Source organism: Ictalurus furcatus, chromosome 11 (assembly GCF_023375685.1).
Source record: "Ictalurus furcatus strain D&B chromosome 11, Billie_1.0, whole genome shotgun sequence".
NCBI classification, from domain to species: Eukaryota; Metazoa; Chordata; class Actinopteri; order Siluriformes; family Ictaluridae; genus Ictalurus; species Ictalurus furcatus.
Genome location: NC_071265.1, coordinates 10,626,141 through 10,641,878, shown reverse-complemented (window position 1 = coordinate 10,641,878; position 15,738 = coordinate 10,626,141). Strand labels below are relative to the sequence as shown.

General features: G+C 38.8%; 2 protein-coding genes across 2 annotated transcripts in view; one reads left to right on the top strand and one right to left on the bottom strand.

Annotated features, from left to right (window-relative positions):
* The first annotated feature begins 7,064 nt into the window (after positions 1-7,064).
* Positions 7,065-15,074, top strand: atp1b1a (ATPase Na+/K+ transporting subunit beta 1a). Its single transcript, XM_053635710.1, has 6 exons — positions 7,065-7,312; positions 10,517-10,645; positions 12,382-12,537; positions 12,958-13,142; positions 13,272-13,355; positions 13,486-15,074. The coding sequence occupies exons 1-6, from the start codon at positions 7,219-7,221 to the stop codon at positions 13,741-13,743; spliced, it is 906 nt and encodes a 301-aa protein (XP_053491685.1). The 5' UTR covers positions 7,065-7,218; the 3' UTR covers positions 13,744-15,074.
* Positions 14,717-15,738, bottom strand: part of nme7 (NME/NM23 family member 7) — a 41,987-nt gene continuing 40,965 nt past the window's right edge. Inside the window, exon 12 of the mRNA XM_053635707.1 lies at positions 14,717-15,192. Within this exon, the coding sequence (XP_053491682.1) occupies positions 15,160-15,192 (33 nt within the window). The 3' untranslated portion in view covers positions 14,717-15,159. The remainder of the gene's footprint in view (positions 15,193-15,738) is intronic.

Below are 15,738 nucleotides of genomic sequence, written 5' to 3'. Positions count from 1 at the left end.
CCAAATGCACCATCCTCAACTCAACTTGTTAGCTAGTTAGCTAGATAGGACTCTTACATAGTTAGCCAGATAGATACAAATATAAAAGCTTGAGAATATTGTCCAAAGCCATTCCTATTATAAGTGTGCATTGTTTATTCACTAAAAAGCTTTTATTTACCCAATTCACTGGATTAAAACTCTTGATGAATAAAGGAATACAGTGTTAATGATCTCTGTCAAGCTTCTGGTTGTGATCCAGTCATTGGTCTTTGAACAAATGGCACAGACTGCTTGTACACAAAATGTTCATACCTTGAATCTAAAGGTGAAAAAAACAAGTATTTCAGCATTCTTTAAAGCCGTGGTCACAAACTCTCTTCCTTGAACTCTAACTTCCTGCAGGTTTCATCTCTAATCAAAATCTAACACACTTGTTTTAGTTGATCAAGAACTTCTTAAGGCAATGATTAGAAGGTCAGGTGAGCACCATTATTGTTGGAACTGAAGTCTTCAGGAAGGTAGATCTCCTGGAATGTGATTGGTGACCACTGCTTTAAAGTCTTACGATTCTGAAAATTACTCAGACTTTTATATGTCTGGTAAAATGAGGTAAGTTAACGGCTGGAAAAAAAAAAAGATAAAAAAAAAATCACATTCCTCTGGGTTCTCCAGGATCACCCCAGCTCCCAAAAACATACTCGTGGGTGGAGTGGCTATTCTAAATTCTCACACCGTAGGTGTGAATGTGTGGGTACGTGTGAGATGGACTTTTGTCTCATCCAGTGTGTATTCCTGCCCCACAGCCAGACAGCCAGCCAGACAGACAACTGCTTCACCAGTTGTCCTTCCTTGGACCACTTTTGGTATTAGCATAGGTACTAACTACTCACTACAGTCCGGGAACACCACACAAGACCTGCTGTTTTAGAGATGCTCTAACCCAGTCGTCTAGTCATCACAATTTGGTCCTTGTCAAAGTCGCTCAGATCCTTACACTTGCCCATTTTTCCTGCTCCCAACACATCAACTTCAAAGAACTGACTGTTCATTTGCTGCCTAATATATCCCACCCCCTGACAGGTGCCACTGTAACAAGATAATCACTGTGATTCACTTCATCAGTGCTTTCAATCTTATGTCCAAATGCTACATTTAATTCGTTACATTGTGTGCAGGTTGTAATACTAACATATAGACAAAAGGCTCTATCTGTCCCCTAGACATGTGGTATTTAATAGATAATACCTTTAAATGGATTGAAAATGATAAGCCAAAATGTCAGACACTAAAAAAAACAGCCCACTTTGCTTCTAGACATCTGGCTCATTATTGCAAAGCATCAAGGGATTTTTTTGGAAAAATATGGATGCAGTGATACACCACAGTAAACCTTGCTGACAGGTAGATAATAGGAAAGAGGTAAAAAAAAGATGACATGAGAAGATGGAATGAAAGTGGTCATACCCAAAAGTTTGGTATGACATTAATACATCACCTTTTATCTCACTCTCTCAAGCACTTTTCTCTATTATTATGTGAGTAAAAGCTAATCAAATTTCCAGCCTTTTAATTATAACCTTATACAGTGAACCATTAGTGCATTTGAAAGCATACTCTTTTCACTCTATAAATAGCAAAATAGCATTTACTGCCCTACGATAAATGTCTGCCAGTTGTCTTATAACAACAGATTATTTTTTTTAAATGTCTAATGCATAAACAGTATAGGGGATATTTGTAGTTGTTAAATGTCTAAGGACAGCTGAATTTAACATGTTAAAAAATAGCAAATGCTTATCTTTAAATGACACAAGGCGCTAATATCCATACCAATCAACCTTACTTTAATGAAATACTAGTGCTTTTTCATTCCTTTGTTCTTCAGATGCTGTAATGAATGAAGCTTTCAATTGTATAGATTTACTCTAACTTTTTTCTTGACTGCCATGATCTCATGACATTCTCAGTCAGAGTGACCTTCATTGAGCTCCCACACAATACTATTTCACACGGTTGAGTGATTCAACCGACACACACTTAAACAAATACAGAGGCAGAGCCTGCTCTCTACACCAATCACAGAGCCTAAAAATTGGAGGGGTGTGGGTCATTTTTTTGGGTCATAACCAATCACATGGCTTACACTCCTAAAAACATAATATTGACTTTGGGATCCCTGGTGTTTCACTAAGCGGCCTGTGAAGCTGAGCATGGGAATATTTGTCAAAGTGGAACAGCCTGCTTCTTATTTAATCTCCACACATATTTGTTTTTGAATACCTGATTCAAATTCTGATTGAAGAGACTGAAACTGCATATTTGATATTTCAAGTGCCTTCATTATTATGTAAAAAACAAAAAACAACTTCCCGAGCCATACCATTAAGACCTAATGTCTAATGCATTAAAGAAGTCAAGCAAACTGTGACCCATGACACGGGCATTATGGTAAATCTCATTAACATCAGACTAAATCTTATTAACCTCATTAGCAGACTCACACATGCAACACGCAGCGAGTATCACAAACCAATGCACAGTTCAGGTGTTGCTCAGGAGAGTACTACATACCGTAGAAAACATACAGTACGGGTTCATGTTGCACAGTGTGGTTGAATGACATGGTATGGAAAATTGTGTGACGTTGTGGGTATTGCGTAAGTATTGATTGTGTGTGCTGGATGCTAGTACTGCCTGTCTGGCTTTCACGTCCCTCGAGGCTCTGTTGCTCATCAGGAGTGCCTGCAATGGGCCAGATAGCCTGGTGTTTCCCTCTGCCGCTTCTCTAATTGCGTATCGAGTGCTGTGGCCGCAGCTAGGTGCCCTGCAGATCCACGGCTCCATCCAGAGCACAGAGAAACATGAGGAGCAAGAGAGATGGTCAGACGTGTCAAATATTTCAAACAGCAAAGGGAGCTCGTTGTTATGGAAAAAAAGAGTTGGTGCTTGCACATATTTCATTTTTATATGCAATGTGCATAGATACATAAATTGTGAATTATTTAGATTTTCATTACATTTATTTAGATGCACTGATATGCATCATATCTTAAAATCCACAGAGATACTGTTGTCCTGACTGAGTGTCCATTCTATGACTTTAGCTCAAGCACAAAAGTCTCTGGATCTAGTTAAAGACTTCAGAGGATACATACCAACTCTATCAAACAAAGTCCTGTTTCGTACCACCACATTAAACTCAAACAAACAAGGTCCTTTATAATGAACACCAAAAAATGCTCATCTTTAATTCAATAGCCTATATTTCAATAAAATATAGTTATCATAGTATGTATTAATTGAATGATATAGTCTACAGAAAACTTTTGTAACTAAGACTACTCCCTGGGTAAACCATGGCCTGTGCTGTGTCCAACAGTACACCTCTACAGCCCAGAAGCCTGCTGCTAGGATCTGGAAGCTAGATGCCTTATTAGCAACACTGCAAAGGCTCGAGCAACATCAAATTCATACGGTTTGAGGTTGGTTGGGATGGAAACATGCGGTTAAAAGTCTAGCACTCACTCTGATTGTGCTTGGTAGCCACTTGACACATTTAATGACTTAATGACATATTTATCAACTGGTATACACTAGGATTTATACACTAGGACAGAGCATTCTCAGGGAAAATGTAACCTTGGATTTAAAAATCCCTTCAACAACTGTTGTCTCTGTTGGTTATCAGGATGTGTTGTGATGGAGTTAATGAAGTAAATGCAAGAGTGGTTTGTTTCTCCTGAGCAGAAACTGTAAAAATCCACACTCCAAAAGAGTAAGAACACGTCCAAGTCACAACACATAATAGAGTTGCTGAGGGGTTCATTGACGTGAATTACAAAGTGGATCTAAACTTTATGTAAATAAAATACATGCCAAGAATGTTCTTATTACAACTCCGGCCTTCTACGGACAACATTATTCAATTTTGGAAATGATCTCTTCCAGTCATCTTCATCTCTGACGATTTGTATCTGGGTGTTTTTAAGAACAAAGTGATGCTTGAAAGTGTAAACACTGATGAAAGATGAGCTCTGAGCTACAATGTAGCAAGTGCTAATGCCAAGAGATTTTAACTGTGGCTGTTAACATTGGCCAGCGTTCAGGTTGGAGCCATCTCAACATGCAGTTCCAGATTCCATTGCGTACGGCTGGTGGGAATCTTCAGATGATCTAATGTTGTAATAGAGTCAGGAATTACATGGCAGAGTTTATTTTAATATAACTACACCCCCGTGGAGTCTTCATAATGTACCCCAGTTTATATTAGAATCACTTTTCAAGTATCTTCATAAACTAATAAAAAATAAAAACAGTTGTTAAGTGTATGACACCTGAGGTTCTTCTCTTTACATTACACTTATGTGAAAAAGTCTAAAAACATATAAATGAACTTCCTACTACAAAATATGCACACGTTTCATTGCGATTTATTTGTTGATTGGTTCCCTAAACTTTTTTTTTTTAATTTGTGAGAGATTGCAGAATGTCAACAGATTATAACATTAGTATGACATTATTTACACATGGAAGGATATAACTCTTTTCAGTGAATGCTGGTTTATATCGAGTAGAGGAAGCACATTTATAAATATAGCTCCTTGATAACAGAGTACACTTGTGTGCCAAATAATAAAAGTGAACAGGAGAGGCCAATACACGAGACAACAATTACTGCAAGAGCAAAGCACTAAAAATAGCTGAAGTGATGAGAGGCCTGACACTCTCTCTATGCTCTACACTCTCACTCTCTCTGTGAAAGATATTTTGAATTTGAGGCCAGTTTTTTTTATTTGTTTGTTTGTCCATATTACCCTGTCCAGGAACATGTCATCTTTCTGTTCTTCTGTGCATATATGGTTTTGTTGATGAACTGGGGTCTGACAGTCGGATGACGCTCACAACGCTCAACCGATAGGGCATGCAGGACCTCCCAGTGGACTTGCCAACCTCATGATCTATGTAAACACAAAGCCTGTGGCTTCTTATCTTATCCATCCTACACGAGCAGCCCCTCAATCTCTGGTGTGTGTTGGGTTTTGATCAGAAAGAGGCTCACAAATTTGTTGACTGGGGCTAATTCGTCATAGACAAGGTCTATGGTTAAAAAGAAAATAAAAATTTAATTCAATAAAATCACATCAACGAGTCATCAGAACAGCTTCAATACACCTTGGTGTTGTACTCTGTACATTCTTCCAATACTCTGAAACTGTACTGTAGGGATGAACACAATTCTTCCAAAAAGATATCCACTTAATTGGTGTTGTGAAGATGGTGTTGGAGAGCACTGTCTAAGATCGCTCCAAAATCTCCCATAGGTGTTCAACTGGTTTGGGATCCAATGAGTGAAGGCCATAGCATATGGTGTACATCATGTTCATCCTCATCAGACCATACAGTGAGCCCTTGTGCCCTGTAGCTGGTAACAATGTCAACCTAGAAGAGCCCATCAGGATAAAAATGTTTCACATGGCATAACAGAGCCACCAGTTTTTCCTTTTATTTGTCACCCGTCTGAACATACATATATAGATTTAACAAAACAAACACTCTTGTTTGACCTTTTTCACCTTTTTCCACACCTCAGTGTTTACATGAAAACACAACTCATACATGCTTGCCAATGACCTTTTACCAGTAGTTGGCAAAGACGCTTATGAAATTGTCCTATAGTCAACAGCCACATCTTCGGTCTTCAGCATAATCATTAAATTAAAATGCTGTCAAACATAAAATGTAATGCACTGTAAGCAACAACAACAACAAAAATAATAATTATTATTATAATTATAATAATAATAATAATGCCTGATAACATTTTGTATTCAACGATTAAGGAATAAATTAATAAACCATGCTGAAACGTTAAAGATTATAGTACTATACACAATGATCATAATAACATGTACTATATTTTATGGAATCACTCGTCTTTTACAAGAACAAGAGTCTGAGTAGCTGATTAGTTTACAGCATAAATTCAGGTTTAACCTCCGCCTTCTTTTTTAATTATTTGAACACTTCTGCTCCTGAGAAGGATGTGTACTGATTGCCATACCATGTGTAAAACCAAAAAAAGGTTTCTTTCTTTCTTTTTTAAAATTTTTTATTTATTTATTTATTTATTAAAAAAGGGTTATACACTAACTAATAGACAGTACTAACTCATTTTGGTCATCTTATATAATTATTGCACTCTTTTGGTGATTAGATGCAGCATGGCCATATATCCGATAAACGTCCATATCACCATGACCTTTATGCCCTTTGTGCCTATTTTATTGTGTGTGCCTCCATGTATAAATGAGTGTGTGAGTGTGTGTGGATAGTTCATGCTGGCGTAAAGTGAGTGGCTAGTCTTTCCAGGTGTGTGATAGATTCCTCCCACAACTGACCTTGAGTGGAGCAGACATCACTGGGACGGACTCAGCAGGAGTAGATCAAGAGCACCACATACCATGAACACACAAAACACAGCAACATTTTTATTATTATTATTAATATATATTTTTTAATATAGGCTACGGGATGACATGGGATGGGGTGTTGTAAATGCCTTGAAATGTCATTTTGCATTACAGCGCCATCTGGGCAAGTAAAATCCAGTGCTGAATAATAAATAAATTCAGTATTGAAATGTTAGTAACTACAGGAACAGTGCCTTAGTCACTGGAAGCCATTCATCCAATATTGGTCAGTGTAAAAGAATCATATGCTGCGATAGCACTCTGGTGTAATAAACCTACACATGATGATGACACATGTCATTTAAAATGTTAAGGAGAGGAAACGACTCTCTGTTAAACGTGAGTGTAACGTTTCTACACGTATGGTCGATATATATATTAATAAATTAGTGTTTCTGTAGTGTTTATCCGAAGCCGTTGAAGCTACAATATACGCGCGTGACGACTCCACGTCCACGCGCCCAGACGACCAGCGTAGAGTTCGACAATCGAACACGATTTTGTTACGCAAACACAAGCCAGCCTGTGATTGGCCGGTTTCGGGCCTCCTACTTTGAAGGTGACTTATTAGAATGTTTTTGTGGGCGTGACCACGCAGCGTAACGAATATATGGGGCGGATCCAGGCACACGAGCCGGGTACGAGTCTGTCCTTTCCGAAAAACTAGCTGAAAGGAGTACAGCTCTGGCGGTCAGGCACCTGAACGAAAGACAAAATAAAGAAGCCCCAAATAAAGTCAAACAAAGGGAACTAAAACAAACCGAGAATGCCCGCGAATAAGGAAGGCGACGGAGGTTGGAAGACGTTTCTGTGGAATTCTGAAAAAAAGGAATTTTTAGGACGTACCGGCGGCAGTTGGTGTAAGTGCTCGACATTTTTTCCTTCAGAGTCCACGGCGGTTAGCTGAGCGCTGCTCTCGGGCCGTGAAATGTGTGTGTGTGTGTGTGTGTGTGTGTGTGTGTGTGTTTAAAATGTTCAGATCTCCGTCTCAGGATAGTACATGAATGGAAAAATAGTCAAGGCTACAGACAGACAGGTCACAGCACCTGTGACTTTCCTCAACACGCTGCGTCGTGACTTTCATTTTCAGTGGAAAAAAAGAGAGAGAGAATATATGAATATACCGCCCTCACGCTGCAATGGCACACCGACACACAAGTCTAACACTGGTTAATATTTATACAGACATATGAAGGTGATACACAGACTGTATAATATATAATATATAACACGTATATAAACCACTTGTAGATAGTTTAGCAGTTCAGCAAATGGCGGTTGAACATTCGAACACAGTGCATGCTCAAACGTCAATGTAACTATTATTGAATAATTATTGAAAATAAAAGAACAAACAAGCTGTGTAATTAGAAATATAGGCTAGGAAATTAATAGTTCATTGAATCAGGAAAGCGTTGTTTGTTTGTTGTTTTATTATTATTATTATTATTATTATTATTATTATAATCAGATACCCGAATAGACAAGTAGACAAGTAGTTTGTTTAATATGTTTCTGATGATAAAATTAAAGGTCGATGTGAAGGACATTAATTAGCAGGATGATGAGGATGATGATATGGTTATCCTGAAGGCGTACAGAGATAATATAAATAAACGATGTGAGGTATTTTGAGGACAGTAACGGGTTTTGTGTTTCCTGTCAGGGCTGTTTTTGTGTTCTTACTGTGTAATTACAGTGACGTTTCGGTATAGTATTCAGCCAGGGAAATGAATAGAATTATAACCTTATTGCACAAAGGTTCATCCCCCGACACCACCACCCCACCCCCAAGGTGAATCAAGGTGATTTTAGGCCCTGCTGTGTTCAACCGCTCATTCACTCGACTCTTTATGGCGGACACACAGTGAGAACAAACTCACACTGGACCTCTTCATGTCTTCTTCCTGTTTCAGTTAGCGGCGTGCATCCTTTTATTCCTCACTGGTGAACTTTATTTTGTCTTATTTTTGGGTTGGGAGGCAGTCGGAGTAGATAGTTTATCACCCGTGATCATTCATGTCTGTCTATCTGTTGTGTAGTGCAGTGAGACTGTAGGACACTCTCTCTCTCCCTCCATTCAAGGCCTATAGTTCACTTATTCCGGATTAAATCATGAAGGAAACCAGTTGAATATCCACTACAGTACATCGGTAGTGTGTAGTGTCCTGGTCTACGTTCAACAGGTGGTGTGTAGAAGGAAGGCGCCCGCTGTGTTTTCATTAAAACGTTAGACGCTAAAATGGTGGCATGTGGCGAGTGAGTCTTTACCGGATAACATCATGTAGGACTCGACTAGCAGTGTAAATTTCAGCGCCTCGTCTTGTACTTTCGATATTTCTTTCGCGGCATGGAAACGTATTTAAGACTTAAAAGTAGTTTGTTATTGGGATTAACTCTACTGGAAGCAGTATCAGTTAGCTCTAGGAAGGAAAAGTCACATCGAGTGGTTTGCTAAAGCTCTGAGCTAACCGGCTAAACTGTCGGGTGAAACAACACCTGACCGTAGTTTAAACCTCACTGATTTGTGATTTTTTTTTAATAAAAAAAAAAGGTTTTGGGAGTTGAGCTTTCTGGTGTGAAGGTATACTTCTGAGATGTCGGTTTTATATTTAAAAGAAAGAAGAAAAGGTCGAGAAAATGCGCCACATGTTTTTCAATTTTGTTCGCGGCTGTGTTGTGAAACGGAGGAGGAGCTTTAGAGGAAGTGAGACAGACACATGGACTCCTATCATCTCAGGCTGGAGTAAAACAAACAAACAAAAAAACTGATTAAAACCTTCTAAAACAATTGGACATTTCCTATCCACACGTTCATTGCCTCATGGAGCCCTATAATCTCTGCTTCTATTCATGTGTGTCCATGATACATGATGCAAGACATACATATATATATATATATATATATATATATATATATATATAGATATAGATATATATATATAGATAGATAGATAGATAGATAGATATATAGATATAGATATGTGTGTGTGTATTCTGTGAGCATGATCGTATTTAACCATTATTCTTCGGCTTGCATGGTCAGATTTAGACTATTTCAATTTCAGAACAACCTCATGTCACTTCATGTGAGGCGTATCTCAATTTCCAGGAGGGCAAGCCAACACTTAGGGCCTCATATTTCTTAGCCCTACTCATAGAAAGATTCACATAAAACCATGATTGGCATTTTATTGTATTGTCTTTGAAACAATGTGGCTGTGAAGGTGTTTCCTGCAGATCTGTAAACTGTTTATTACAGCAGGTCAGAGAAGCAGAAAGGTCGACCAGCATAAAGCCCCTGTGTTTGGCGAGCAGCTGAACCTGTTAACGAGGGTGGGTGGGATGGTGAGAACAGGGCGTTTTTAGACCCTGTCGGACATTTCTGGACCCTAGGGCCATCGCTTTATGCAGCTCTTAATCACAGAGAAGGAAACGTGACGGACGTTTGAAAGCGTGGTGGTGCGTAAGCTTTGTTATTCTCCATCACTGGCATTCACAACAGAGTAAGACATTTCTGAACTGTTTGGACTTGTTGCAGTTTTTTGCCAGTTTTACATAGCCGCTGTGGGAAACGAACTTCCCCCACATGGAAAATCAGGAAGTCTCTGGTCACGAGAGTCACGTCACAGCTGATTTTGCTTAGTTTTGCATTTTGTAGGAAATTCAGTTATTTTATGTAACTGTGCTAATGAAATGCATTGTTTTAAATATGGCATTAAGCATTACGTTGTAAAAAAGTTGATTTGTCTCACGCTAACAGACGGCGAATGGTTTCTGAAAGCTTAACAATATATTGTGTCTAGAAAGTCATTGTACCGACAGTTCTTTCAATCAGTCAGAATGTAACAGTGTTAATTTAGCTCGGTCAATACAAAATGACTTTTTTGGGGGAAGCTATCTAGTCCACACCTAGCCTTCATGGGATATGGAGATGCTAAATTAGCCATTCTTCAATAACCTTTCTTCCTCTCACTCATCTGTAATGGTATTAATGAGAAATGCTACTACAAGTTTTACAATGTTCACCCCCATCACTAATTTGCTCTTCATTTTTTTTGCAGTTAAAATCTTCATCTTTTATGTAATCTTCTATGGCTGCTTGGCTGGAATTTTCATTGGCACCATCCAGGCAATGCTCATGACCCTTAGCAACTACAAGCCCACGTACCAGGACAGAGTTGCACCCCCAGGTAATTAACCAGAACACTGTCACTAGTGTGAACAAATTTGAGAGTGTTGTGCCACACAGCAACATTAGAGTGTGTAATTTGAGGTCAAATGTAAAATGTATAAACTGCATCAGTGAGACGATGAACTACGTGTAACTAGCTCATTTTCCTGACCAACCCACAGTGCTGAATTTTGTAAGAGTATTATCACAACGTTGATTTTTGTCAACAATAACTAGATTTGTCTTAGCACTAAATGGTATTATATACTTACGGTAATGGTGTCTGCTTGGTAGCACTTTAGTTAATAAGCTAATTTGCAGATCTATAAACATCAACAGGTAACTAATGAGTTATAATGCAGCTGCAAGGACACGGCTATGATGAAACTGAGTATGGTAAGTGGAACTGATGATGATGATGATGCAGGTCAGAAGTGACAATAATATTTAATAATCAGTAAGTTTTTATGTTACATACTTGCAGTGAAACCTTGTAATGTTTCTCCTCGCTGTAGCTTTCCCCTTCTGAAAGGAGAGAGAGCTTTTCAAAAGGCCATTCTGCCTTTTGTCCCACTCTCTAGTCAGCTTGATGGTGCTTTACGTGTTGGCTATAAGAGGAACGCTGCTGCTTTTCTTCACAGCTTGATGACTACCATCACATGTCAGGATCGCTCTTCTTATAGCAGGGCTAATGGTGGTTCAGATTTAAACTGTATTCTTGTTTCTGTGTTCGTGATAGGTGTATCCTTAAAATATGTGAACTGGTTCAAGGTGCATCAAGCTTTGTAAGGCCTATGTAACCTAAATAGAAATTAAAACATGAAGGAAGAAACTGATATTTAGTAGTAAAAGAAAATAACAGCATAGCTGGGGACAGTATTTGAAGCTGTCCTGCTAATCTTGGAGGATGTTCAGGCATTGCTAGATTTCTTATTGTTCTATTGCCAGGCATTTGCCCAGCCAGCCTCCATTCACTGGTTTTTGGCCAATGAATGTTTGCACAGTGTGTGCTGTCGCCTTGGCATATATTTAGCTGTATTCAGTGTTAGACAGTGTGCTGGTGCCATTTCCCCCTGAAGAGCAGCAGCCTCTGTGCAGATAGGTTCAGTGAAAGAAGGAACATGAGTAGGTGCCGAGTGGAGCCCAGCAAAGCGCGCTACGATTGGAAGCCATGATAAGGGAAGGAGGTGGTTGACACGCTCACTGGTCTGAAGTCCCACCCTCCTCTCAGGGGCTAAAAGTTTCCATTGTGTGAGCGAAACACGTGAGGTGAAGCAAGGGGGGGCCTGGCCCAGGCACTGTGGGGCTGAGTCTCTACAAGTTTGCATGTAGGAAAAGAAACACATCCCCCATTTCTTTCTTTTCAATTTTGTTGCCATTAAAAGTAAGTCAGTGTGGAGTTTCAGTATGGAAACAAGGAATGCACATCCATGCAAAGAGCATTAACAGGAATCATGACCTTCCAAGCGATACAAGGGTTCCTCCCACTCATTCCCCCCTCGCTGACTGTGCTCATAACCACGCCCCAATTTGGCCTTGTGCTCAAGCTGGGTGGAAAATTACTGCCAGGCTGAGAACAGGAGTTTCATCTGAATAGCTAACCATGACAATGAATGGATTTGGCATTAAGTGTGCAATAGAGCAGATGTGTCTATATTTGATGCTTGTGCGTATGAGGACATAACACAGTCTTCATTTCATAACTGCATGTGTGTTGGATCAAAAAGTCCATTCTGTCTCCTCTTCTCTCCTCAGGTTTATCACACACCCCACGCTCCGACAAATCTGAGATCTCCTACATCTTGAGTGAGGAAGACAGTTATAGGGACTATACAAAAGCCATGAAAGAACTGCTGGAGCCATACAAAGACGAGAAGCAGGTGGACGACATGAAATATGAAGACTGCGGTGGTACGCTGGGTTTTCAACAGTTAGTTGGGGCAGACGTTGCACAGAACACACTTACATATCCATGTAATAACTAACTAATGTAGAGAAACACATTGTTGCATAGGAGAATATCACAACAGAGTATGTACTAGGTGTATGGAGTTGCGTAGCTGTAGATGCTTTGTATAGTGCACAGTCAGTAAAGCAATGGATTGGTTAATAAACTGGTAAAAAGGTCAAAATTTGGTTGTGTATATCAAAGGCAAGACGGAATTAACAGCGATATGTGGAATCGTTGTTGAACCTTTAATTGAAAAGCGTCGTTTTCACATACGCATCAAATTTTGAGGAGTGGTGTATACACATGAAGGAAGATGACATGCGGCTGATGCTTAATGCTGATTACTTTGGTATTCATGTCTTGTTGTGTTGCATGTTTAGATGCTCCTGGAAAATACATTGAACGTGGGGACTTGGAGAGCGACACAGGCGTAAGAAAGGCCTGCCGCTTCAAGAGGTCCTGGCTGGGAGACTGCTCAGGCCTGGAGGACACCAGCTTTGGCTTTAAGGCTGGCAAGCCCTGCCTCATTGTCAAGCTCAACAGGATTGTCAATTTCAGACCCAGGGTGAGTTCTAACCTCATGAAAATTTAGAAAAAGTACACATTGTTACACATTGGGTTTAAATTCAGAATAAATATCTAATAATACCTGCATGAGAATTTGCCATTACATATGACTTCTTTCCTTCTTTAGCCTCCTAAAACCAATACCTCGCTCCCTGTGGTTGCTGGTGGGAAGATTCCACAATTTTTGATTCCTGTATACTGCAGCAGCAAGGTACAGACCATTTAGCATGTATTTTACTATACATCATTTGCATAATAGAAATACCACCAGATTATAAATACACACACACACACAGTTTGCACGTTGAACAACAGCCTAATGTTTTTTCTCTGCTTTACAGAAAGAAGAAGATGCTGACAAACTCAGAGAGATTAAGTACTTTGGCTTGGGCCAGGGATACCCACTGCAGTACTATCCTTACTATGGCAAGCTGCTACACCCCTATTACCTCCAGCCTCTTGTGGGCATCCAGTTCACCAACATTAGCTTAAACCAGGAGCTGCGTGTTGAGTGCAAAGTATACGGAGATAACATTGATTACAGCGATAAAGACCGTTATCAGGGACGTTTTGACCTCAAAATCATGATCAAATCATGACCACAGCTATGAAAATAGCACTTTTACTCTGCCCATTTCAAAACGTAATAATTTAGACAGATGAAAATGAAAAAAAATAAAAGTTCAATAAAAAAAAAAACAACAACAAAAAAAAAAAACAAACAAACCACGACTAGTCTTGAACAAACTTTCATAACATACGGGACCTACACTTAATCTGTGTGCTTTACACTAGCTTTCTCTGCATATGTCTAGGGTTAGAATGTAAACATTACAGGAAGAGTAGCAATAGCAAAGTATTTATTCTACTGTAAATGAGAATATTCCTTGAGCCATGGGACATGTTCATTCATTACTGTAAATTATGATTCCACTACTGATGTAGCGAGCAGTGTTTCTGTCCCTGAGTATTTCTGCCTAGTGTGGTCTCGCTCTATATTTTTGGAGTGTGCAGTGCAGTAGTCGCATACAGTGGTCCTTTCCAAGCCATGTTATAATTTCTGTTGTCTTATGTGAGTCAGTTTAGTGGTCCAAGGTGTGTGTGTGTGTGTGTGTGTGTGTGTGTGAGAGAGAGAGAGAGACGGAGAGTGTGTGTGTGAGAGTGTGTGTATGTGTGTATAAGCAAGCTTGTACATGGCTGTGTGTGTGTTTGTATTTGTACAATAAAAAAGAAAAAAATGAAAATAGTGGCATGGTACGCGCTGATACCCCCAGGTCCGTATGTGAGTAAATAACTGCACTGCATGGAATCTTTTCTTTCTTTCTTTTTTTTTTTGACTTATTTTGTTGATTGTGGGGAAAGTACTTTTACATCACTTCTCTTATTTGATCATCTTGCAGTGTGGGAGTTTGGGGTTAATGACATTTCTGTATAAGGCTTTTACCTTCTTTTTCTTCAAGTGTAGAACTGTGTGTATCTAGTTTGGAGGATCTGCTCCATCCTAGAATGGAGGATTATTCCTCCATTATGGTCACCGTGGCAACTCAGTGCTTTAATTTAATTTTTTGTTTGTTTGTTTGTTGTTTTTTTTTTTTCTTTTTTTGCTGGAGACATCACAATGTGGTGTAACTTTCTAATGAATGTTTTAGCCATTTACATGGTGGAAGAATTTTATATTTATGCAGTTGTACAATTTTTTTTCTGCAGGAAAAAAGTGTATTGTATGAATCCAGATACCAAAGTCACTGGTCGGAGTTAGAAACTTATCAGATCCAATGCAGTACCCCATGTAATATGATGTTTCGTCAATGTTAAAAGTGCTTAAAAAGTCAATGTTGAACATAAGAACATCTGTCAGGAGTTGCATCTGCTCTTGTCATTTTATTTAATACAGATGAGGCCTAAACAAATAAATGTACAACCAACCAGACTGTTGTCTTTTTTTATTATTATTATTTAAAAAAAATTATTCAAACAACCATCAAATTATTTATGTGCAATTACTTTATTTACAGTCAGCCATCTAGGATCTTGAAAAAATATTGGACCTGTAGGAAAAGAGAAATAGCACATAAATATACATAACAAAAAAAATTATGCAAATAAACTGTGCAATTTACTGATTTGCACGGTCAGCTTCATCTGTAATTATTTCCCAGCACTTTTTACTGCATCTCAGTTCACCTACTTACACGATGCACTAAAAGTATGTACTCTTTTTGTGAAGAAAAGTATATACTTTTGAGTGTGTAGCAAAAGAATATGTTTAAAATATTGGGACGTAACAACACGTCAGGTAACTCCTCGTAGCTTTTCTTCATTCATTATTCCTCATATAATTTAAATACTATATATTTTAAATGACCATTCCCAGGATTTATTTTTATTTATGTTTAATGCTTAACATTTAAGTCAACTCATGCAATGAGTTGTGGACAACGTTAGCTGAAAAAATGTCCACGGATCCACACTTTGAAAATCTACCGTAAATAGTAGACCATCCAGGTACCTTTGGGATTCTCATTTCAATGTACTAGGATTTGGGACATACTGATTCTAATCTCTGATACTATTTAGGACGGATAGTAGGCGAA